The sequence below is a fragment of the Salvelinus fontinalis genome, chromosome 26 (assembly GCF_029448725.1).
Source record: "Salvelinus fontinalis isolate EN_2023a chromosome 26, ASM2944872v1, whole genome shotgun sequence".
Lineage (NCBI taxonomy): Eukaryota > Metazoa > Chordata > Actinopteri > Salmoniformes > Salmonidae > Salvelinus > Salvelinus fontinalis.
The window spans coordinates 41,023,761-41,048,665 of NC_074690.1; the positions used below are offsets into that span (position 1 = coordinate 41,023,761).

The following is a 24,905-nucleotide window of genomic DNA, read 5'->3' on the forward strand; positions in this document are numbered from 1 at the left end:
ATTCCCACATTGATTACAGCTATAAGATTTCTCTCCTGTGTGTGTTTTCTGGTGTGATAACAGGTTGCTTGACTGAGTAAAACTCTTCCCACATTGAGTACAGCTATAGGGTTTCTCTCCAATGTGAATTATTGTGTACTTTTAGTGATTTTAATCTTAAATAACTCATCCCACAATCAAAACAGTGGTGAGATTTCTTTCCAGTGTGAAGTCTCAGGTGTACTTTTAGTGAATTTGATCTTGAGAAACTTTTCCCGCAGTCAGAGCAGCAGTATGATTTCTCTCCTGTGTGTACTCGCTGGTGTATTTTAAGATCTGATGAAGATTTGCAACGTTTCCCACAGTCAGAGCAGCAAATAAATTTCTTCCCTGTGGGTCTCTGCTGGTGTTTGAGGTGTTCTGATGTGGAGAGACTCTGCTCTGCTTCGTCAGCATCATGATGTTGTTGAGGCTCCCCAGAGGATCCATGATAGTCCCGTCTCTCTCCTGTGTGAACAACAAGTCAGACAGGTGGTTTAAGGCCTACAACAGCAGAAATCCACTGTAAGAGGTGATGCCAACAGCGTAGCCATGATGTTGTACAAACAATTGACGTCTGTAATGAATGTTAGAATTATTTGACAATTGTCTTAAGACAGTCAAGTCAGAAACTATAGTCATATTTTGTCTTGTTTTCACATTAGTATTAACATAGACTAGAAATCATTTACTAAAGTTGTTGAAATCCTAAGCAGTGTGCCAGACAACTTTTGGTCTCCAATATAGGCCCCTATCTGTGTTTGCTAAAATTGGTGCACGAGGGCGATGCACACGCAATTTGGTTGCAGAAACTCCTCCCTGCTAATGCGGAAACCGCTAGTTATACCAATACCATAGCCCTACTGTAGGACCCATAACTTCACCTAACAACAATATAGACCTAGGACTATAAATCATTTAATATTTCAGGTGAAACATGGAAACTAAAATGTCTTTGTCATGACATTTCATAACCTGATCACCAGATAATTTTGTCAATAATTCCACTAGGCTACTCCATAATGTGTTGTCATTCTAAATGTCCTGAATAAAAGGAAAATAGCTCTGTGTGTTGTACAATAGCCTATCCATCAAGGAACAGTTCTCTACACTAGAGGTCGACCGATTATGATTTTTCAACGCCGATACCGATTATTGGAGGACCAAAAAAAAGCCGATACCGATTAATCGGACGGGTTTTATATATATATATATACACTTGTAATAATGACAATTACAACAATACTGAATGAACAATGAACACGTATTTGAACTTAATATAATACATCAATAAAATCAATTTAGTCTCAAATAAATAATGAAACATGTTCAATTTGGTTTTAATAATGCAAAAACAAAGTGTTGGAGAAGAAAGTAAAAGTGCAATATGTGCCATGTAAAAAAGCTAACGTTTAAGTTGCTTGCTCAGAACATGAGAACATATGAAAGCTGGTGGTTCCTTTTAACACGTATCTTCAATATTCCCAGGTAAGAAGTTTTAGGTTGTAGTTATTATAGGAATTATAGGACTATTTCTCTCTATAACATTTGTATTTCATATACCTTTGACTATTGGATGTTCTAATAGGTACTTGAGTATTGCCAGCATAATCTCGGGAGTTGATAGGTTTGAAGTCATAAACAGCGCAATGCTTGAAGCATTGCAAAGAGCTGCTGGCAAACGCAGTAAAGTGCTGTTTTAATGAATGCTTACGATCCTTCTGCTGCCTACCACCGCTCAGTCAGACTGCTCTATCAAATCATAGACTTAATTATAATAACACACAGAAATACGAGCCTTAGGTCATTAATATGGTCAAATACGGAAACTATCATTTCGAAAACAAAATGTTTATTCTTTCTGTGAAATACGGAACCGTTCCATATTTTAATCTAACGGGTGGCATCCATAAGTCTAAACGTTGCTGTTACATTGCACAACCTTCAATGTTATGACATAATTACGTAAAATTCTGGCAAATTAGTTCGCAATGAACCAGGCGGCCCAAACTGTTGCATATACCCTGACTCTGCGTGCAATGAACGCAAGAGAAGTGACAATTTCCCTAGTTTAATATTGCCTGCTAACATGAATTTCGTTTAACTAAATATGCAGGTTTAAAAACATATACTTCTGTGTATTGATTTTAAGAAAGGCATTGATGTTTATGGTTAGGTACATTCGTGCAACGATTGTGCTTTTTTTGCAAATGCGCTTTTGTAAAATCATCCCCCGTTTGGCGAAGTTGGCTGTCTTTTTTAGGAAGAAATGGTCTTCACACAGTTCGCAATGAGCCAGGCGGCCCAAACTGCTACATATACCCTGACTCTGTTGCACAGAACGCAAGAGAAGTGACACAATTTCCCTAGTTAAAAGAAATTCATGTTAGCAGGCAAAATATTAACTAAATATGCAGGTATAAAAATATATACTTGTGTATTGATTCTAAGAAAGGCATTGATGTTTATGGTTAGGTACACATTGGTGCAACGACTGTGCTTTTTTTGCGAATGCTCTTGTTAAATCACCCGTTTGGCGAAGTAGGCTGTGATTCAATGATAAATTACAGGCACCGCATCGATTATATGCAGCGCAGGACAAGCTAGATAAACTAGTAATATCAACCATGTGTAGTTAACTAGTGATTATGTTAAGATTGATTATTTTTTATAAGATACATTTAATGCTAGCTAGCACCTTACCTTGGCTCCTTGCTGCACTCGCATAACAGGTAGTCAGCCTGCCACGCAGTCTCATCGTGGAGTGCAATGTAATTGGCCATGAACAGTGTCCAAAAATGAGGATTACCGATTGTTATGAAAACTTGAAAACGGGCCCTAATTAATCAGCCATTCCGATTAATCGGTCGACCTCTACTCTACACATTATGAGGTAAGTATCTCTGTGTTGAAACAGACTAAGACCCTACTGTAAATCAAGCAGACAAAAACACATTATAAACATCAATTTGTTAGGGATGTTGGATCCAACATGGAGCACAGCATAACTGTCTTTACCAGAGTAATGAATGAAGAAGCACTTTGGTTGTTGTTGCATGTCGTGATGTTTGTCATGTGACTGTCATTCAGAAAATGATTTCCTAGATCAGCTGATGATACTTGAACATGTAACTGTAACTAAACAGCTACAGTATTAAGTATTATGTGTAATTATTGAAGAACCACGTTAATGACAGTATCAGTTTGGGTGTTGTGAATCAACTTAAGGGGACTCTCGGCTTTAGCAAACTCTGAAATTATTTAGTATTTCTGTGCCCATGAAAACTGTTTTCCAAGCGTAACATAAGGATGTTACGTAGTTAGAGAGCATTTCAGAGATCTGAATACAAAAAACTGTCCGACAGAAAGATCCAGTATTTAAGTTCATCATATGACAAGCTTAACGGTAAGACTATAACTAATGTTCCCTGAAGGAGGGAAACGAGGGACAATTTACAATTAAATCCACGCCTCGCTGGAAGCCCCGCCTTCCACAGGTGATGAGCGTGAGACTCGGATTTAGTCCTTAAATTCAATACCGCACTTCACCGACCCAGGAAGTGGCGGGGCCAAACAGGTGTTGTAACTCGTTCATAATTGGTACGAAGATCAGTAGAAATGGTAAGATAAATTGGCACTCCAAATGGAAATAGTTTGCTGATTTTACTGGAAACTTCAGGAGCATAACGTCAGAATTTACGACGGCCAGCAGCAGATCGGGAATTGGTTATTTTCTTCTGGTTAAATTGATCTCTGGCTTCCTCAAGTAATTTGTGTGTGTTAATTATTTAATCAAACGCTTGAAACATCAGTTCAGTTCAAGTTCCGCACATACAGTTGATTTTATTAAACACATGGGATGTGTCTATATGGAAAAATACATGTCATAACATTTCAACCAATCAATACGTAGAAAGAAAATACTATATTTTTTATATCTGGGACACCCCTAGAACATACAACATACATGCATTCAGACCCCTTCCCCTTTTCCACATTTTGTTACATTACAGCCTTATTCTAAAATGGATTACATTTTAAAAAGTGCTCAATCTACAGACAATACCCCATAAAAGTGAGAGAAAAAAGTTTAGAAATGCTTGCATACCAGTGGTTGTATCTCTGTAGGACATGCCAGTAGGCTACAGTAGGTTGTAACTCTCTAGGTCATGCCAGTAGGCTACAGTAGGTTGTAACTCTCTAGGTCATGCCAGTAGGCTACAGTAGGTTGTAACTCTCTAGGTCATGCCAGTAGGCAACAGTAGGTTGTATCCAAGTGGAAACAATTATCAACCCAATGTGGAAAGTGTTGAATTTGGTCAACAACAAAATGAAAGGCTTATTTGATACGTGAGGTTTACTTGATCTAACAGAAGTTTCGTAATGATTAAGTTATGTGGACACGTGACATACCGACAACTTTGATAAAAAACACTATAAGTTGTCTCCAGATCGCTATGCATATTCATGCTAGTAGCTTAGCATCTCTCTCCATTGAATACAGGCGGTTGACGACAACAACCCTCATAGTATATAAACAACAGATTACAATAATAAGATGTATTCAACAAATTAAAAGAAAGAATAGGCGGGAGCTAGACAACCCGCAGTGTCGCTTTGTGGACAACGACTCCCCTTGTTAGGGCGGAGAGACATCTTGTCAGTATATCCATAATCTTTGGTGTAGCCAACCCAACTCGCATGGCACTATTGGGGGGCACGGTGTGCAGTAAATCATCACTACACAAAAATCACTACATGCCGTGCCCCCCAGTCTGCGGTCAGCAGATAACATATATGTTTGAGAATGGTCTATGTCACTTTTTGGAAACGGAACGGAGAAAACAAGGGGCAGCTTGTTCTCTATGTCTTCTGATTCTACACATATCAGTCATCATCCTAGGGCCCTCCATCGAAGAGGTATTGACGAGAGAACTCCGAATATCCGAAGTTAAAAACAAATTGAAGGGGTACTTACTGGTGTTAATCAGATCTCCCATCTCCACCTCTTCATATTTCAATGTCACAGTAATCTCCCCTTCCTTCTTCACTCCAAAAACTATATCCTCTTCTTTCACAGCATACCACCCTGCATACCACTGCTGGCTTGCTTCTGAAGCTAAGCAGGGTTGGTCCTGGTCAGTCCCTGGATGGGAGACCAGATGCTGCTGGAAGTGGTGTTGGAGGGCCAGTAGGAGGCACTCTTTCCCCTGGTCTAAAAAATATCCCAATGCCCCAGGGCAGTGATTGGGGACACTGCCCTGTGTAGGGTGCCGTCTTTCGGATGGGACGTTAAACGGGTGTCCTGACTCTCTGAGGTCATTAAAGATCCCATGGCACTTATCGTAAGAGTAGGGGTGTTAACCCCGGTGTCCTGGCTAAATTCCCAATCTGGCCCTCAAACCATCATGGTCACCTAATAATCCCCAGTTTACAATTGGCTCATTCATCCCCCTCCTCTCCCCTGTAACTATTCCCCAGGTCGTTGCTGCAAATGAGAACGTGATCTCAGTCAACTTACCTGGTAAAATAACGGTAAAATAAAAATAAATAAAACATCCTCCTCCTCCTCTTTCACTCTGAATGCGTCTTTCTCTTCTTCTTTAACTGAAACAGCCTCACCACCAACTTATTTTTTAACTGTGACAGCCTCCTCTTCCTTCTCCTCTTTCACGACAACGTTCAACCAAAGACCTTCTTTCTCCGTCCAGCAAACCTCGTCTTCGTTAACAGGAGGGGAGTAGCTTAGTGAACTCATGGTCAGGGATGTTAGCTAGCTAGTTAGCATTAGCTCAGAGCTAGGCTAATTTAGATGACTAACAACGTAACTATTACATTAAATGGGGTAACTAGTAGATACGACAGAAGTGTGTTCTAAACACAGTGGCAAATAGACACTGAAACGGTCTGAAGGGCTTCAATGTTTCTGCGATGTTGGCTAGCACGCTAACGAGGTGTCTGATTAACTGTTGTTGTTCTTGAAGAAGCGTCCCGTCCACTAGATTACACGTCACACTGGCAGTATCGACTGGGTACGTTCAGTACATACAAACGTAATACAACGTTCAATCGAACAAAAATGGTACTGTACTGAACGACTAGTTGGAACAACGGGTTAAAAATGCACAGCTCCTTTCAAATACATCAGTCATTGATTAAAGTCACACCCTGGCACACCCACCGAACGGAGCACACGTATCTCAAAGTCTGTTCAAGAACGTACAATAACGTTTTGGCAAACCGTGTAGTTCAGCACAAACCGTTCCACGTAGCAAACGTTCAGGCGACCTGAATGCATCGCTGAAAGACGCCAATAAAGAGAAATATTAATGGCGTCTTTTTGTAGGCACTAACTCTGCCATGGTTCGTTTTTTTGTAGGGTTTTTGGATAAACCCGGAAATAGGGTGTGTGGTGAACACAGGCTTAGGAGATCGGATACGTTGTGTTCTATGAGACTCTATGACGTCACTTTTTGTGAATTCTGATGCATTTATGTCATGAAAACAAGCACATCAATCAAATCAAATGGTCTTTGTCATGTACACATATTTATCGGAAGTTATTGCAGGTGCAGCGAAATGCTTACGTTAATAGATCCAACAGTTAGTGCAGTAAAATGTAACAAAACAAAACACACAAATCCAAAATATATTTTTTATAAGAAATATCAGATTGAGCAATGTCAGACTTTGGAATATATATATATATATATATATACACTGAACAAAAATAAACACAACATGCAACAATTTCTAATATTTTACAGTTCATAGAAGCCGCCCCATGTAGTGGACTGTTCTGGGACTGACACCATTTTGTAGACTGTACTAGGACTGACTCCATTTAGTAGACTGTACTGGGACTGACCCCATTTAGTAGACTGTACTGGGACTGACCCCATTTAGTGGACTGGTTGTTTGGTTGATTGGCTGTTGGTCGACTGCACTGGGACTGACCCCATTTAGTAGACTGGTTGTGTGTTTGGTTGCCTGGCTGTTGGTCACCTGACCCCATTTAGTGGACTGGTTGTGTGTTTGGCTGATTGGCTGTTGGTTGACTACTAGGACTGACCCCATATAGTGGACTGGTTGTGTGTTTGGTTGATTGGCTCCTGTCTGATTGGCTCCTGTCTGATTGGCACCTGTCTGAATGGACTGATCTATTGGGAGGCTCCTGTCTGAGTGGACTGATCCATTGGGAGGCTCCTGTCTGAGTGGACTGATCCATTGAGAGGCTCCTGTCTGATTGGCTCCTGTCTGAGCGGACTGATCCATTGGGAGGCTCTTGTCTGAGTGGACTGATCCATTGGGAGGCTCTTGTCTGAGTGGACTGATCCATTGTGGAGGCCTGTCTGAGTGGACTGATCCATTGTGGAGGTCTGTCTGAGCGAACTGATTCATTGCTGAGGCCTGTCTGAGGGGACTGATCCATTGCGGAGGCCTGTCTGAATGGACTGATCCATTGCTGAGGCCTGTCTGAGTGGACTGATCCATTGCGGAGACCTGTCTGAGTGGACTGATCCATTGCGGAGGCCGTGGGGATGGCACAGTCCATCACTTTAAAACATTGTATATGGTTATATTACATAAGAACAATGGTGATAGTGAATGTAGCCAGTAAATGCAGCCAGTGAAAAAAATCAACAATAAAAAATTTAAATCAATAACCCTCATTAATCTACACACAATAGCCCAGAAAGACAACGCGAAAACCGTTTTTTAGAAATGTTTGCAAATTTATAAAAAAACAAACAACAGATATCTTATTAAATAAGTATTCAGACCTTTGCTATGAGACTCGAAATTGAGCTCAGGTGCATCCTGTTTCCATTGATCATCCTTGAGATGTTTCTACAACTTGATTGGAGTCCACTTGTAGTAAATTCAATTGATTGGACATTGTTTGGAAAGGCCTCCATCATTCTTAAATGGAAGATGTTTGGAACTACCAAGACCCTTCCTAGAGCTGGCCACCCGGCCGAAATGAGAATTCGGGGGGGTGGGGGGGCTTGGCTAGGGAGGTAACCAAGAACCCAATGGTCACTCTGACAGAACTCTAGAGTTCATCTGTGGAGATGGGAGAACCTTCCAGAAGGACAACCATCTATGCAGCACTCCACCAATTAGGCCTTTATGGTAGAGTGGTGGCAGCATCATGCTGTAGGGGTGTTTTTCAGCGGCAGGGAGTGGGAGACAAGTGTCTAGTGTCTGGGGGATAGAGAGAAATCAAATGGTCTAGTTTGAGGCTATGTGGCGGAGAGTGGTGCAGGCGCTGGAGATGGAGGTGTGTTCTAGTGGGTCTGGGCAGGTGTGATGTAGTTAATAGAGATGGGGGTGTGTTCTAGTGGGTCTGGGCAGGTTTGATGTAGTTCATGGAGATGGGGGGGTGTTCTAGTGGGTCTGGGCAGGTGTGATGTAGTTAATGGAGATGGGGGTGTGTTCTATTGGGTCTGGGCTGGTGTGATGTAGTTAAAGTTTGTATGATATTGTAATTTGTATGTGTATGTTTTGTTTTGTTTATAAAATATCAAATTAAATATTTTTTAATTCTCAATGCAAAGTTACAGCTTTTACATGAAACCAATCAGAATTCCAAAGAATGCCAAAGTCAGGTGTGATGTAATATGGAGGACCAGCCTATTCCCTATGATGTAAACTACAACAGAAATAACTTCAAATTAAACCAATCGTTTGCACTCATGACTTGAGTGATTAAAGTAAACCACAGTTTTGGAAATACATAACGCCATCTAACCAAATATCAAAGAATGTTAGCTACATGCAGTTATCTTAGCCAGCCAGCTAACATTAGCTATTTAGCTAACTAACTATGGTCAGCGAGCTGGATCCCAACTACCAGAGACCAGTTAGAACCCAACTAACAAAACCCAACTGAAACACGACTGCAGATCAAAAGAGCAGAGACATACAGAATGATGTCAGGGAAAATCCCCCAAATCCATAATAGATTCCAGATGTCAGTCAGAATGACTACAATTAAGTTAATAAGTCTGTACACTGGTGAGTAAAAACTCATGCTTCCTACCCTTTAACATTTTGTCTGAAAATTAATTATAGATTTTACACAACTGCGTTACCTACTCCAGTCAACAGATGGCGTTGTGGGAATTTAAGGCAACGCTGCTAGTGTGACGTCTAATCTAGTGGACGGAACGCTTCTTTCAACAGCAGCAATGGTTAGTCAGACACCTCGTTAGCTTGCTAGCCAAAATAGCCGAACCAATAAAGCTCTTTAGACGCTTTCGTGTATGTTAGCCACTGTGTTTTAAAACCTCTTCTGTCGTCTAGTTAGTTATCCGATTTCATTTCATATTTACGGTGTTGTTGTTATTAGTCAGCTAGTGGGCTGGTTAAGTTAGCATTAGCCTAGCTAGCTAGCATTCCCGACCATGAGCTCACTTAGCTACTCTCCTCCTGCTATAGAAGATGGGGTCTGCTGGACGGAGAAAGAGGGTCTATGGCTGAACGTTGTTGTTAAAGAGGAGGAAGAGGATGTCAAAATACAAAAACAATTAGAGGGTGAGGCTGTTACAGTGAAAGAAGAAGAGAAAGACGTTACAGTGAAAGAAGAGGAAGACGCGTTCAGAGTGAAAGAGGAGGAGGATGTTACAGTAAAAGAAGAGGAGGAGGTGGAAGAGAAAGAGGATGATGCTGTTTTTGGAGTTAAGGAGGAGGAGGGGGAGATGACTGTCACATTGGAGGAAGAAGATGAAGAGGAGGAAACTGGATATCTGGGCTCGGTTTCCCAAAGGCATGTTAAGGCATCTTATGGTTCTAACGATGAACAGGCCTTGGTTAACACTAGTAAGTACTGTCTTGTTTTAAATGTATTTGATTTATTTCACCTTTATTTAACCAGGTAGGCCAGTTGAGAACAAGTTCTCATTTACAACTGCAATCTGGCCAAGATAAAGTAAAGCAGTGCGACAAAAACAACAACACAGAGTTACACATAAACAAACGTACAGTCAATAACACAATAGAAAAATCTATGTACAGTGTGTGCAAATGTAGAAGAGTAGGGAGGTAAGGCAATAAATAGGCCATAGAGGCAAAATAATTACAATTTAGCATTAACGCTGGAGTGATAGATGTGCAGATGATGATGTGCAAGTAGAGATACTCGGGTGCAAAAGTGCTAGAGGATAAGTAACAATATGGGGATGAGGTAGTTGGGTGTGCTATTTACAGATTGGCTGTGTACAGGTACAGTGATCGGTAAGCTGTTCTGACAGGTGGTGCTTAAAGTTGGAGAGGGAGATATAAGACTCCAGCTTCAGTGATTTTTGCAATTCGTTCCAGTCATTGGCAGCAGAGAACTGGAAGGAAAGACGGTCAAAGGAAGTGTTGGCTTTGGGGATGACCAGTGAAATATACCTGCTAGAGCGCGTGCTACGGGTGGGTGTTGCTATGGTGACCAGTGAGCTGAGATAAGGCAAGGCTTTACCTAGCAAGGACTTATAGATGACCTGGAGCCAGTGCGTTTGGCGATGAATATGTAGCGAGGGTCAGCCAACGAGAGCATACAGGTTGCAGTGAGGAGTAGTATATGAGGCTTTGGAGACAAAACGGATGGTACTGTGATAGACTACATCCAGTTTGTTGAGTAGAGTGTTGGAGGCTATTTTGTAAATTACATCGCCGAAGTCAAGGATCAGTAGGATAGTCAGTTTTACGAGGGTATGTTTGGCAGCATGAGTGAAGGAGGCTTTGTTGCGAAATAGGAAGCCAATTCTCGATTTAATTTTGGATTGGAGATGCTTAATGTGAGTCTGGAAAGAGAGTTTACAGTCTAACCAGACACCTAGGTATTTGTAGTTGTCAGAACTGTCCAGAGTAGTAATGCTGGATGGGCAACAATCAGTGAAGAGCATGCATTTAGTTTTACTAGCATTTAAAAGCTGTTGGAGGTCACAGAAGGAGTGTTGTATTGCATTGAAGCTCGTTTGGAGGTTTGTTAACACCGTGTCCAAAGAAGGGCCAGATGTATACAGAATGGTGTCGTCTGCGTAGAGATGGATCAGAGAATCACCAGCAGCAAGAGCGACATCATTGATATATACAGAGAAAAGAGTCGGCCCGAGAAAAACCCTGTGGCACCCCCATAGAGACTGCCAGAGGTCTGGAGAACAGGCTCTCCGATTTGACACACTGAACTCTATCCGAGAAGTAGTTGGTGAACCAGTGAGGCAGTCATTTGAGAAACCAAGGCTATTGAGTCTGCCTATAAGAATGTGGTGATTGACAGAGTCGAAAGCCTTGGCCTGGTCGATGAATACCGCTGCACAGTAATGTCTCTTATCAATGGTGGTTATGATATCATTTAGGACCTTGAGCGTGACTGAGGTGCAGCCATGAACAGCTCGGAAACCAGATTTCATAGTTGAGAAGGTACGGTGGGATTAGAATTAGTTGGTGATCTGTTTGTTAACTTGGCTCTCGAAGATTTTAGAAAGGCAGGGCAGGATGGATATAGGTCTGTAACAGTTTGGATCTAGAGTGTCTCCCCCTTTGAAGAGGGGGATGACCGCGGCAGCTTTCCAATCTTTGGGGATCTCAGACGATACGAGAGGTTGAACAGGCTAGTAACAGGGGTTGCAACGATTTCGGAGTATAATTTTAGAAAGAGGGTCAAGATTGTCTTGCCCAGCTGATTTGTAGGGTTACAGATTTTGCAGCTCTTTCAGAACATCAGCTGTCTGGATTTGGGTGAAGGAGAAGCGGGGGGGGGCTTGGGCAAGTTGCTGCAGGAGGTGCTGAGCTGTTGGCCGGGGTAGGGGTAGCCAGGTGGAAAGCATAGCCAGCCGTAGAAAAATGCTTATTGAAATGATTGATTATCGTAGATTTATCATTGGTGACACTGTGTCCTAGCCTTAGTGCAGTGGAGGTGCTCTTATTCTCCATAGACTTTACAGTGTCCCAGAACTTTTTGGAATTAGTGCTACAGGATGCAAATTTCTGTTTGAAAAAGCTAGCCTTAGCTTTCCTAACTGACTGAGTATATTGGTTCCTGACTTCCCTGAAAGGTTGCATATCGCGGGAGCTATTCGATGCTAATGCAGAACGCCACAGGATGTTTTTGTGCTGGTCGAGGGCAGTCAAGTCTGGGGTGAACCAAGGGCTATATCTGTTCTTAGTTCTACATTTTTTGAAAGGGGCATGCTTATTTAAGATGGCAAGGAAAGCACTTTTAAAGAGCAACCAGGTATCCTCTACTGACGGGATGAGGTCAATGTCCTTCCAGGATACCCGGGCCAGATGGATTAGAAGGGCCTGCTCGCTGACGTGTTTTAGGGAGCGTTTGACAGTGATGAGGGGTGGTCGTTTAACTGCGGACCCATCACGCACGCAGGCAATGAGGCAGTGATCGCTGAGATCCTGGTTGAAGAAAGCAGAGGTGTATTTAGAGGGCAAGTTGGTCAGGATGATATCTAAGAGGGTGCCCATGGTTACGGATTTAGGGTTGTACCTGGTAGGTTCCTTAATAATTTGTGTGGGATTGAGGGCATCTAGTTTAGATTGTAGGACGGCCGGAGTGTTAAGCATATCTCATGTTTAGGTCACCTAACAGTACTAACTCTGAAGATAGATGGGGGGCAATCAATTCACATATGGTTTCCAGGGCACAGATGGGGGCTGAAGGGGGTCAATAACAAGTGGCAACGGTGAGAGACTTGTTTCTGGAAAGGTGGATTTTTAAAAGTTGGTGTGTCGAATTGTTTGGGCACAGACCTGGATAGTATGACAGAACTCTGCAGGCTCTCTCTGCAGTAGATTGCAAGTCCGCCCCCTTTGGCAGCTCTATCTTGTCGGAAGATGTTGTAGTTGGGGATGGAAATTTCAGGAACTTTGGTGGCCTTCCGAAAGCAATGATTCAGACACGGCTAGGACATCAGGGTTGGTGGAGGGGGCTAAAGCAGTGAATAAAACAAACTTTAAAAGTGCTTTTTAAAAGGCTTAAAAATGGAGGAGTCTTAAAAACAGGCTCAAACTCTGCAGTTGTTGAACCTAATGTGTGGTGTTAAAGGGGAAATATTCAATAGCTACATCTATATTCAGACTTTTTAAATGTGTTTATTTATAGCCATTGATTCTTGAAGAATATAACACGTCTCATGAGCTTAGTTCAACTGTTGTACCCCATCAGAACCCCAAATAAGCTTTTTTTACTCCAATGTTTAGAAACAATGTAAACCAACACTGTAGCCTCAACATGGTTAAAACTATAATGTTGATATCATGGATGGTCAATCCTTGCATCCATAGGTCTGTCTATGAATTTGAGAGTAGTTAAATTTCTCCAGCCCCATCCATCATCTTACTAGCAAAACAGTGGTGGAATGACAGGTTTGTTATTGTTTCAACTGCAGATATTTCTGGGGAACTGTTACCGTTATCAAATTGTAAGCCCTGAGACTTGGTTTGGCAAACAGTTGAGGGATGGGGGCTGGAGAAATGTAACCACTCTCACATTCATAGAGAAAACTATTGTAGCAACCGTAACCCAACACCTAGCGACCTCGTCAAGAAGTTCAGACATCTTGGCGTAACAGTCATAAGGTGTTGGCTTGTGAGTCACTGGACCCAGGTTTGAGTTCAGCTCAGGGAAACCCCCTGAATTCACTACACTATAACTTACAAGGATAAGGTCATCCATAAGGTCAAAAGTATATTTTTAACCAGGCTTCGAGGCTATACAGTGGAGTTATACAATGTTTTGGTTATGTTTTGGTTTCTGATGGGGTAATACAGTTTAAATATTTGAGGCATTTATAAGTTACACTACCGTTCAAAAGTTTGGGATCACTTAGAACTGTCCTTGTTTTTGAAAGAAAAGCTCACAAGTCCTCAACTGACAGCTTCATTTAAATAGTACCCGTAAAACACCAGTCTCAACGTCAACAGTGAAGAGGCGACTCCGAGATGCTGCAAAGAGAAAGCCATATCTCAGACGGGCCAATAAAAATTAAAGATTAAGATGGGCAAAACAACACAGACAGAGATATGTATTTTTCTTTGCAACTCTGCATAGAAGGCCAGCAGCCCGGAGTCACGTCTTTCAGACTGGTGTTTTAGTTAAGCTGTTGAGCACTTGTGAGGTGTCTGTTTCTCAAGCTAGACGCTCTAATGTACTTGTCCTCTTGCTCAGTTGTGCACCGGGGCCTCCCACTCCTCTTTATATTCTGGTGTTTGGTTCTAATTTTTCAGATAACTCACAGACACTAGAAAAGCTGAACCAAGTTGAATTCTTCCCAAAGGGTCTTTACATACCCCACTTTGGACACTCCTCCTTCTCTCCAATCCTTACATCTTCTGATTCGACAGGAAGAGGGTAACAGGATACTAAACCCGTATTACTCCCTTCAGGGGATCTGACCTGACCTCCTGACATCAACCCCTCCTTCGCTTAATCCACAGATGTCCATTTGCTTCCCCTATAGCAATCCTGTGATCTCCTCCCGTCCACCCAGCACATTCCACAGCCACTCTGTCTTTCTACAGATCTCACTTCCATCTATCTATCTATCATGTCTTTAATATCTCAATGTTCAAAGTTTAGCCCGAATCCAACACTGGTTAGAGCCAGTTTGCACTGTTCTCTGAAGGGAGTAGTCACAGCGTTGTACGAGATCTTCAGTTTCTTGGCAATTTCTCCCATGGAATAGCCTTCATTTTAATTTCTCAGAACAAGAATAGACTGACGAGTTTCAGAAGAAAATTATTTGTTTCTGGCCATTTTGAGCCTGTAACCGAACCCACAAATGCTGATGCTCCAGATACTCAACTAGTCTAAAGAAGGCCAGTTTAATTGCTTCTTTAATCAGAACAACAGTTTTTAGCTGTGCTAACATCATTGCAAAAGGATTTTCTAATGATCAATTAGCCTTTTAAAATAATGAACTTGGATTAGCTAACACAACGTGCCATTGGAACACAGGAGTGATGGTTGCTGATAATGTGCCTCTGTATGCCTATGTAGATATTCCATGAAAAAAACAGCCATTTCCAGCTACAATAGTCATTTACAACGTTAACAATGTCTACACTGTATTTCTGATCAATTTGATGTTATTTTATTGGACAAAAAAATTTGCTTTTCTTTCAAAAACAAGGACATTTCTAAGGGACCTCAAACTTTTGAACGGTAGTGTATATTCTTCAAGAATCAATGGTTATATAGTAAATGGGTCTTTCTATAACTGCCAGTGTAGATTTCCTGTGGGGGTCAATTTGTTGGAGCTGTTGATAAGCTGTTGTATTCAAAGACCTCAATGTCTTGCCAGGAGGGTGCAAGGTGCTGTGTTGTTGTTTTCTGCTGCCAGGACTTGTGTGACGGCCTTTTCCTGCTCCAGGACTGTTTCCATCATCTGCAGTGGAGATCCCCACCTTATCGGGGATTCCGTGTTGAGCTTGTTGAGGTGCAGGCTCAGTTTATCCTGTGGATTCTGTGTTGAGCTTGTTGAGGGGCAGGCTCAGTTTATCCTGTGGATTCTGTGTTGAGCTTGTTGAGGGACAGGCTCAGTTTATCCTGTGGATTCCGTGTTGAGCTTGTTGAGGGCCAGGCTCAGTTTATCCTGTGGATTCCGTGTTGAGCTTGTTGAGGGGCAGGCTCAGTTTATCCTGTGGATTCCGTGTTGAGCTTGTTGAGGGGCAGGCTCAGTTTATCCTGTGGATTCCGTGTTGAGCTTGTTGAGGGGCAGGCTCAGTTTATCCTGTGGATTCTGTGTTTGAGCTTGTTGAGGGGCAGGCTCAGTTTATCCTGTGGATTCCGTGTTGAGCTTGTTGAGGGGCAGGCTCAGTTTATCCTGTGCACTTGTCAGGGCCTTCTGCTTCTTCCAACTATAGAAAAATGTGCTGACCACTTCCTTGCATTTAATCCATCTATAGATTTACATACTACTGTTGTGATTGAGAGAGCTATATTGCTTTAGAGAACAGGATCATTTATATAGTAGGATATTTATTATTGAAAGAGTGAGGATATATTGAAACCAGAGGCTAATGTGTAAATTATAAATAAAAGCAATGTAATGTTTGCATATTGCACACATTTACAAATTACAAATATGATAGATTGGCATAGCGGTATATATTCTGCTTAACGTATAAGAAGGATCAGGCAGTGTAGTCAGCTATAACTTTAAACAGAGGAGATAAAGAATACAATAGTTATTCTGCAATTTAAGTTATGTTGTTTTTAAGTTACGTTATTTTTCTACCTGCTCTGTGTTTTGGACGTTTAAACTTACCAATAGTAATGTGTAGCCTGTGTCTTGTCCATTTGTTCAGCTCCAATGCTTTGACCGTGTTCCATCCACTGTCTTGTCCATTTGTTCAGCTCCAATGCTTTAACCGTGTTCCATCCACTGTCTGTCCATTTGTTCAGCTCCAATGCTTTAACCGTGTTCCATCCACTGTCTGTCCATTTGTTCAGCTCTAATGCTTTAACCATGTTCCATCCACTGTCTTGTCCATTTGTTCAGCTCCAATGCTTTGACCGTGTTCCATCCACTGTCTTGTCCATTTGTTCAGCTCCAATGCTTTGACCGTGTTCCATCCACTGTCTTGTCCATTTGTTCAGCTCCAATGCTTTGACCGTGTTCCATCCACTGTCTTGTCCATTTGTTCAGCTCCAATGCTTTGACCGTGTTCCATCCACTGTCTTGTCCATTTGTTCAGCTCCAATGCTTTGACCGTTTTCCATCCACTGTCGGTAGTCATACATACTTGACGCGACTCTTTCAATCCCCAGGATGAAAGTGTCTACCTCAGTCCAGCTGGAATTATTCATCCGGTGTGTTCGTCTGGGAAATAAGAGGGCTGAAGGCGTTTGCTTCGCAGCTTCCAGTTGTCATCAATGTAATGAATCGTGGGGCTAATGTATGACTCTGTGGTCCAGCTTGACCGTAAGTCGGAAGTGGTAGAGAAGAATGCAGCATTGCGTATTTCCCTGGCATCTCTGTCCCGACGTTCTGTGTAGAGTTCAGACATGTTTTACTGAAGTATTTACGGCTCAGGATCTCGTATCTTGGGTCTAGAGTTCGAATCAACTTTCTGAAACCATCTTTCTCCACAGATACAATTGGTTCCATGTCTTTCGCTATGTGATACGTAATAGAACTCGTTATCTCTATTCCACTTCTTGGTCGTCTTGTCACCACTAATGGAATGGTGATACCTGAGTGCGGGTCTGGCTTGAAGATGTCTTGGGACTTGCTCTGGGGGTTTGTTGCATGCATTCTGGTAGATTCTTCATATTCGTGCACATGCAGGGTTTTCAGGTGGTGAAAAAGATTGCTGGTGTTTCCACCTTTGGCGTCGACACAACTTACATAGTGCTGTTTGTTGGTCGAGGTTGGATATCTTAAAGCAAAACCAGTTCCAAACGACAGAGGCCCCCTTCTTTCGAACCAATTCTTCGTTGTCGTGCAAATCAACCTCAATATATTATTTTCCTTTACTTCAGGCATCACCTTTTACCTCAAATAAACAGTGGATTTCTGCTGTTGCGGGCCTTTAACCACCTGTCTGACTTTATCTTTCACACAGGAGAAAGACGTGACTATCGTGGATCTTCTGGGGAGCCTCAACAGCATCATGATGCTGACACGTCAGAGAAGAGTCTCTCCAGATCAGAACTCCTCAAGAAACACCAGCAGAGACCCAGAGGGAAGAAATCTCACTGCTGCTCTGACTGTGGGAAACATTTCAAATTTTCATCTGAACTTAAAATACACCAGAGAACACACACAGGAGAGAAACCTTATAGCTGTACTCAATGTGAGAAGAGTTTTACTCAGTCAAGCAGCCTGATAGTGCACCAGAGAACACACACAGGCCAGAAAAGTTATAGCTGTACTCAATGTGGGAAGAGTTTTACTTCATCTGGCTATCTGAAGATACACCAGAGAGCACACACAGGAGAGAAACCATTTAGTTGTACTCAATGTGGGAAGAGTTTTACTACATCTGGATATCTGAAGATACATCTGATAACACACACAGGAGAGAAATCTTATAGCTGTAATCAATGTGGGAAGAGTTTTACTCAGTCAAAGGGCCTGGTAGTACATCGGAGAACACACACAGGAGAGAAACGATATAGCTGTGCTCAATGTGGGAAGAGTTTTACTCAATCAGGCAACCTGAAAGCACACCAGAGAACACACACTGGAGAGAAACCTTTTAGCTGTGATCAATGTGGGAAGAGTTTTATCATATCTGGTGATCTGAAGGTACACCAGAGAGCACACACAGGAGAAAAACCATATAGCTGTAATCAATGTGGGAAGAGTTTTGCTACGTCTCGCTATCTGAAGATACACCAGAGAACACACACGGGAGAGAAACCATATAGCTGTAATCGATGTGGGAAGAGTTTTGCTGCTTCTAGCTATCTGAAGATACACCAGAGAACACACACACAGGAGATAAATGATGTCTCTGTGCTCAATGTGGGAAGCGTTTTACTCAAACAGCCTGATAGCGCACCAGAGAACACACACAGGTGAGAAATCGCATAGCTGCGATCAATGTGACAAGATACTCTGATTTAAGATCTCTGATCAAACATCAGAAAATACATACATGAAGGAGTTGTTTCATGATATCAATGAAATAATATCACAATGTAGATTGTTTTAACATTGTAGAAGTATTTTAATGAATGTTACAATGTAGAACCCTAAATGTTTGCCCCTTCAATTGATTTCTGCATGACTCAGGGGAAAAATCCAGGCTCTGAATTGAAAGAGTACTATTCATGAGATTTAACAAAAAACAGCTCTATTACACTTACCGCGTTGGCGACCCACTTTAATCCCACTTTAAAAATGTATCTGGCTGTTTTCTACAAATTGTCCTCTAACCAGTGATGTACACATTATTCCCAGTTTCCGTGTGGTTTTTGAGCAGTTAGTTTTAACAGGACGTGCAACCTCATCTCCCTCCTCTCGCACAATTGATATCTACATGATTTCGATGAGTGATGACAAATAAGTCTTGCGTTCCTTTGTTTAGTGACCCCTAAATTTAAATGCATCACTCCAGAATGTAGCTGACTGTATTCTGCAGGTTGTCCTCTAATCAGTGAGGTGAAAGATATCTCCCATTTCCATGTGTTTTTTGTTTTGTTGTGTTAGTTTCAAGAGCAGGTTCAACCTGATTTTCCCCCAAATCAATATGCGTTGCCATGGATCATAATTTATTTTGACTGCACGTTTTTGTATTGTAGATGAGTTTTGTTTGGGCTCGTTCTAAGGGACGAGAGTTCTAGAAGCTAGTGAGTTTTAGGATTCTATAGAAAGAAAAAGAAAAGATACAATTGTATATTATTATTTAGAAATACGTGTTTTTAATTGTTGACAGCCATGTTTATATATGTAAAGCTGGAGCCTTGTAGTTGATTATAATGTTAAATGGAAGTTGTTTTCAGTTGGTGGTGAGCAAAGTTGTCCAACAAAAATATAGGATGTATTTGTTGTCTTAAGGGGGAAGGTGTTACAGGCTTTGGTTTTTCCATTTATGTTTTGAGGTTGGACTTTAGCATGTAGGGCGCACTGATTGGTGTCACCTCGTTAGTCAGTATGTATTACACCTGTGCTGGCTTGTCCATCTTGTTAGTGGGAAGGTGGTTCACCTGAGCTGCTCAGGTTCTATTTTAGAGTGTCTGGCCCAGTTCTCCAGTTGTCTTGATAGATGTGGAGAGTCAATACCTTTAGTTGCTCCACCTTTTTGTTTTGCTTCCAATCTGTAAGTTTGGTGTGGGTTTTTCTTTTGCTTGCCTCTTCTTGGGCAGATTTAGTGGGTCTCATGGTGGGTGTGTGTTAGGTCCCAGTTGTTGTTACTAGTCAACTTTCAGTGGACACCCCCATAGTGTCTTTCAGAGCCCCTCCTAAAACCCCACCTGTTTAGTTTTGGTTGTTGTCAGTGACTATTTGCTAGTTCTGTCTTCTGTTTAAGGAACATTTCTGGTTTTCTTGCTGGGGAACGGAACAACAATGTAGTAAAACAAGCTTCTATTTTGGGTTGGATATTGCATCCAATTCTTACTATTTTAATCGATGGCATTTAGGATGCTCATTAGTCTTTCAGTTGTTAATCTTGTTTTTTATCCTCTTATGTTTGTGGTATGTTTTTCCTGTGAAGCCATTGTGTTGCATCCATGTCTGAAATGTGCTGTATAAATAAAGCTTGTTTTGATTTTAACATATTGTGAAACAAATGAACCCATCAACAGACTCCTGCTAAACCAATGAACAAATATGTGCAAAAGAAACACGTATTGTACCTTTGTCCATCTTAGTATGAAAAAACATAGCAATGTTAAAATAGTGCATGGTACGTACGTTTACTACCACTTTTCAACCAACCCAGTTCATTTGTTGAAAAATGTTGAAATCAACAATACATTGAAGGATGCAACTACTGAAAACAAACAAACAGATCCACCTAACTCTTAAAGCCTGCTGAAGGCGTGGTGGAGTAGAAAACACCACCCCCGGCTCTACCAGGGGCTTGAGGTGGTCTCCCATAGCTCTGCTTATGTCATGTTCTGTGGCCTTGCTATTCCATTTCTTGACTGCCCCTGCAACACATATATAACACTCAAAGTAATGGATATAGAGCACAGGTGTCAAACTCATTCCACGGGGGGCCGAGTGTCTGCGGGTTTTCGCTCCTCCCTTATACTTGATTGATGAATTAACATCACTAATTAGTTAGGAACTCCCCACACCTGGTTGTCTAGGGCTTTATTGAAAGGAAAAACCAAAAACCTGCAGACACTAGGCCCTCCGTGGAATGAGTTTGACACCCCTGATATAGAGCATCTACAGCCTCAGTTACACCTGGCACCTAAATGTGACTTCTGTCATCTGATCACTCCAAGCTGCAGTAGGTTCAGATCTACCAGGATGGGCCTTTGACATAGTCTGGATGCAGTCAGGCCACCGAATATGCATCAGCAATGTAAAGAGATGAGTGGGGAAAAATACATTTTACACATATTACCTTCATAATAAATAAAATTGTATTGTTCACATACAGGTGTTCAGCAGATGTTATTGCGAATGTAGGCAAATGCTTGTGCTTCTAGTTCCGACAGTGCAGTCATATCTAACAATTTCACAACAAATACCTAATACACACAAATCTAAGTAAAGGAATGGAATTATGAATATATAAATATATGGATAAACAATGTCAGAGCAGCATAGACTGAGATACAGTTTATACATATGAGATGAGAAATGCAAGATATGTAAACATTATTAAAGGGACAATGATTTCATGATGCCTGTTTAACAGTCTGATGGCCTTGAGATAGAAGCTGTTTTTCATTCTTTTGGTCCCAGCTTTGATGCACCTTTACTGACCTCGCCTTCTGAATGATAGTGAGGTGAACAGGCAGTGGCTCGGGTAATAACAAAGAACAAATATATGTGCCTGAGGGGAAATTAACTTTCATACAGCCAGAAGGGTTGAGAAATTAAATATCAGTGGACAATTTGCACAAATGTAATGAACATAGATGATGGAACATATTCCCTTTTGCTGATGTGATAAACCACTAAGGGGACATAAATATTTACCATCTAAACCATGTGTGACCTCTCTGGCTGTAGAAGTGTTCTTCCTAACCATTCCCCCAACTCTGACTGAGCTCCACCCTCACTGGGTCTTCAGAAGAGAGGAAGGTTGAGGAGCGATGGAAGGATGAATGGATCAGTCAGTCAATAAAGTGTAGAGCTGCTGTCTGACAAAATCACTATTTTAGTAGTTCATTAAATTAAATAAGGCTTTATGACTGCTGAATATCAACTATCAATCACCTAGATCATGTATTTTCAGGTAGAGATATATCCTTGGGACATCCCTAGCCCATTGAAGTTGACATTTAAAATGGTTAAGGTCGGGTTTAGGGTAGGGATGTCCCAAGGATCCCGGATAGCATTGACCATTGTGCATTCTGCTGTCTCTTACATAGCAGGTGATGGGTTCTGACTTCTGATCTTGAAAATATGAAATATCCTTATTATGTGAAATTGAATGAAACAATAATGTATGTTGATGTTAATATGCTGTACAATATTCCATGATGTTTCTATATGATAACAATAGCGTAATATATTTAATATGCCATACACTATTTTTTAACCAGTTCCACTGATTAATTTTAATTAACTGAATCATTATGAAACAACGTCAGTTCACCGTCTCACCTCATACTTTATCGGAGTAGCAGCAGCTGACTTGATCGTTGATGCTAATCAGCATGTTTGAATCTGAGAGTAAATAGAGCCGACTACACTCTAAAAATGAAGGGTTCAACTGGAGTTGTTCTCAGATCCCCTAAGAACCGTAGGGTTCTTGGTCAATGAAAAACTGCCCCAAAAGGTTCTTCAAATCACTTGTTAGAAGGTGGGTTCTTCGAGGAACCTCCCTTGTTGCTGGACTTCTTCCCGGAACTTCGCAATTACAACCAAAACCATGGTGACAAGATTGGATGCGACAACAGTTAAAAAGGTTAAGTTTGGGTTGATGTTTGGCTCTGAATATGTCTCGAAATAATTGATTATAATAATATAACATACTAATAATGAATAACGAAGACAATTATGGTTTTCTGTGAATATCTTCCATTACGTTACTATAGCTAATTAACGTAAATATTATTAAGCCGGGTTTGACCGTCGGCGTTGTATGAGCTACAGTACAGTACCGTTAGTTAGCTAACGTTATGTCCTAACTAGGCACAACTAGGTTTGGATTATTTCCTCAACTATAATATTTGCCATATATTGTATATCGTTTCCATGAACCAACATGGCTTACACTCATTGACGTAAGTTTCCAATCTAGAGCAGTTCTCACTTTTGTGATAATGAACTAGCTAACGTTAGCTTCGTTAACCAACTAACTTACTAAGGACGGTGACCTGTCCAGACGAGATGTCACAACGAACTGAATCGTCAATGGAGGGCTTCCTCTTTTTTCAGACTGCTACAGCATGCAATACTATTAACTCACAAGGGGGCATAACGTTACATGTACAATACTATCCCATTTTGGAAACGTTACATGAACAATACTATCCCATTTTGGAAACGTTACATGTGCAATACTATCCCATTTTGGAAACGTTACATGTACAATACTATCCCATTTTGGAAACGTTACATGGACAATACTATCCCATTTTGGAAACGTTAAATGTACAATACTGTCACATTTTGGAAACGTTACAGATGATACCTGTAGATGGGATTCAAATGCATAATGGTATTGTAACGACCCTGGGTTTATAAGCGCGGAAATCGACTCTCTCCTGTAAGACGTAGAGTCGCAAGCTAGCAAGAGAACGCGCTATTTGAAAGGAGGGAGTGGTGTAACGACCCTGGGTTTATAAGCACGGAACTCGACTCTGCCGCACGAGCATGCTTTTGCGGCACAGTCGATAGCGCGCCGGACCTCGGGCTAGAAGGTCGAGGGTTCGAGACCTGCTCCCTGCCTGTTTCATTACAGTATTAATACAGTGTCTAGACTACCTCTTTTGTATAAATGCCCTTCAGAATCCAAACACAGTATTGCAACGCAGCAAAATGTTGCGTATAATCTTTCAAGTCAGCCTGATAAAATATTGAACAATATGTGTACAAAGATATCTTGAAATGTGATATTAGGCCTGTATGGCAGTGCTGTTACTGTATGGCAGTACTGTATTGTCTAGTGCTTTATCCAATATGCTCTTCTATTTTGCATTCAATTGTATGTCGATGCCATTTATCTTTCAATATTTATTTCATATATATATATATACAGTTGAAGTCGGAAGTTTACATACACTTAGGTTGGAGTCATTAAAACTCGTTTTTCAACCCTCCACAAATTTCTTGTTAACAAACTAAAGTTTTGGCAAGCCGGTTAGGACATCTACTTTGTGCATGACACAAGTCATTTTTCCAACAATTGTTTACAGACAGATTATTTCACTTATAATTCACTTTATCACAATTCCAGTGGATCAGAAGTTTACATAGACTAAGTTGACTGGGCCTTTAAACAGCTTGGAAAATTCCAGAAAATTATGTCATGGCTTTAGAAGCTTCTGTTAGGCTAATTTACATAATTTGAGTCAATTGGAGATGTACCTGTGGATGTATTTGAAGGCCTACCTTCAAACTCAGTGCCTCTTTGCTTGACATCATGGGAAAATCAAAAGAAATCAGCCGGGACCTCAAAAAAAGATTGTAGACCTCCACAAGTCTGGTTCATCCTTGGGAGCAAATTCCAATACAAAAGTATCTATATCCACAGTAAAACGAGTCCTATATCGACATAACCTGAAAGGCCGCTCAGCAAGGAAGAAGCCACTGCTCCAAAACAGCCATAAAAAAAGCCAGACTACGGTTTGCAACTGCAAATGGGGACAAAGATCTTACTTTTTGGAGAAATGTCCTCTGGTCTGATGAAACAAAAATATAACTATTTGGCCATAATGACCATCGTTATGTTTGGAGGAAAAAGGGTGAGGCTTGCAATCCAAAGAACACCATCCCAACCGTGAAGCACGGGGGTGGCAGTATCATGTTGTGGGGGTGCTTTGCTGCAGGAGGGACTGTTGCACTTCACAAAATAGATGGCATCATGAGGCAGGTAAATTATGTGGATATATTGAAGCAACATCTCAAGACATCAGTCAGGAAGTTATAGCTTGGTCGAAAATGGGTCTTCCAAATGGACAATGACCACAAGCATACTTCCAAAGTTGTGGCAAAATGGCTTAAGGACAACAAAGTCAAGGTATTGGAGTGGCCATCACAAAGCCCTGACCTTAATCCCATAGAAAATGTGTGGGCAGAACT

At 41.3% G+C, this 24,905-nt stretch overlaps 1 protein-coding gene across 1 annotated transcript; it reads left to right on the forward strand.

The window, feature by feature from the left end:
- Positions 1-9,193: 9,193 nt before the first annotated feature.
- LOC129824359 (zinc finger protein 180-like) lies at positions 9,194-20,290 on the forward strand. Its single transcript, XM_055883950.1, has 2 exons — positions 9,194-9,843; positions 17,590-20,290. The coding sequence occupies exons 1-2, from the start codon at positions 9,429-9,431 to the stop codon at positions 18,549-18,551; spliced, it is 1,377 nt and encodes a 458-aa protein (XP_055739925.1). The 5' UTR covers positions 9,194-9,428; the 3' UTR covers positions 18,552-20,290.
- The last annotated feature ends 4,615 nt before the right edge of the window (positions 20,291-24,905 follow it).

Bases quoted from the DNA above. Each gene is read 5' to 3' on its own strand.
- LOC129824359 (XM_055883950.1), top strand. From the start codon at position 9,429: ATGAGCTCACTTAGCTACTCTCCTCCTGCTATAGAAGATGGGGTCTGC. The intron at 9,844-17,589 runs GTAAGTACTGTC...TCTTTCACACAG, and splicing joins ACAGGCCTTGGTTAACACTA to GAGAAAGACGTGACTATCGT.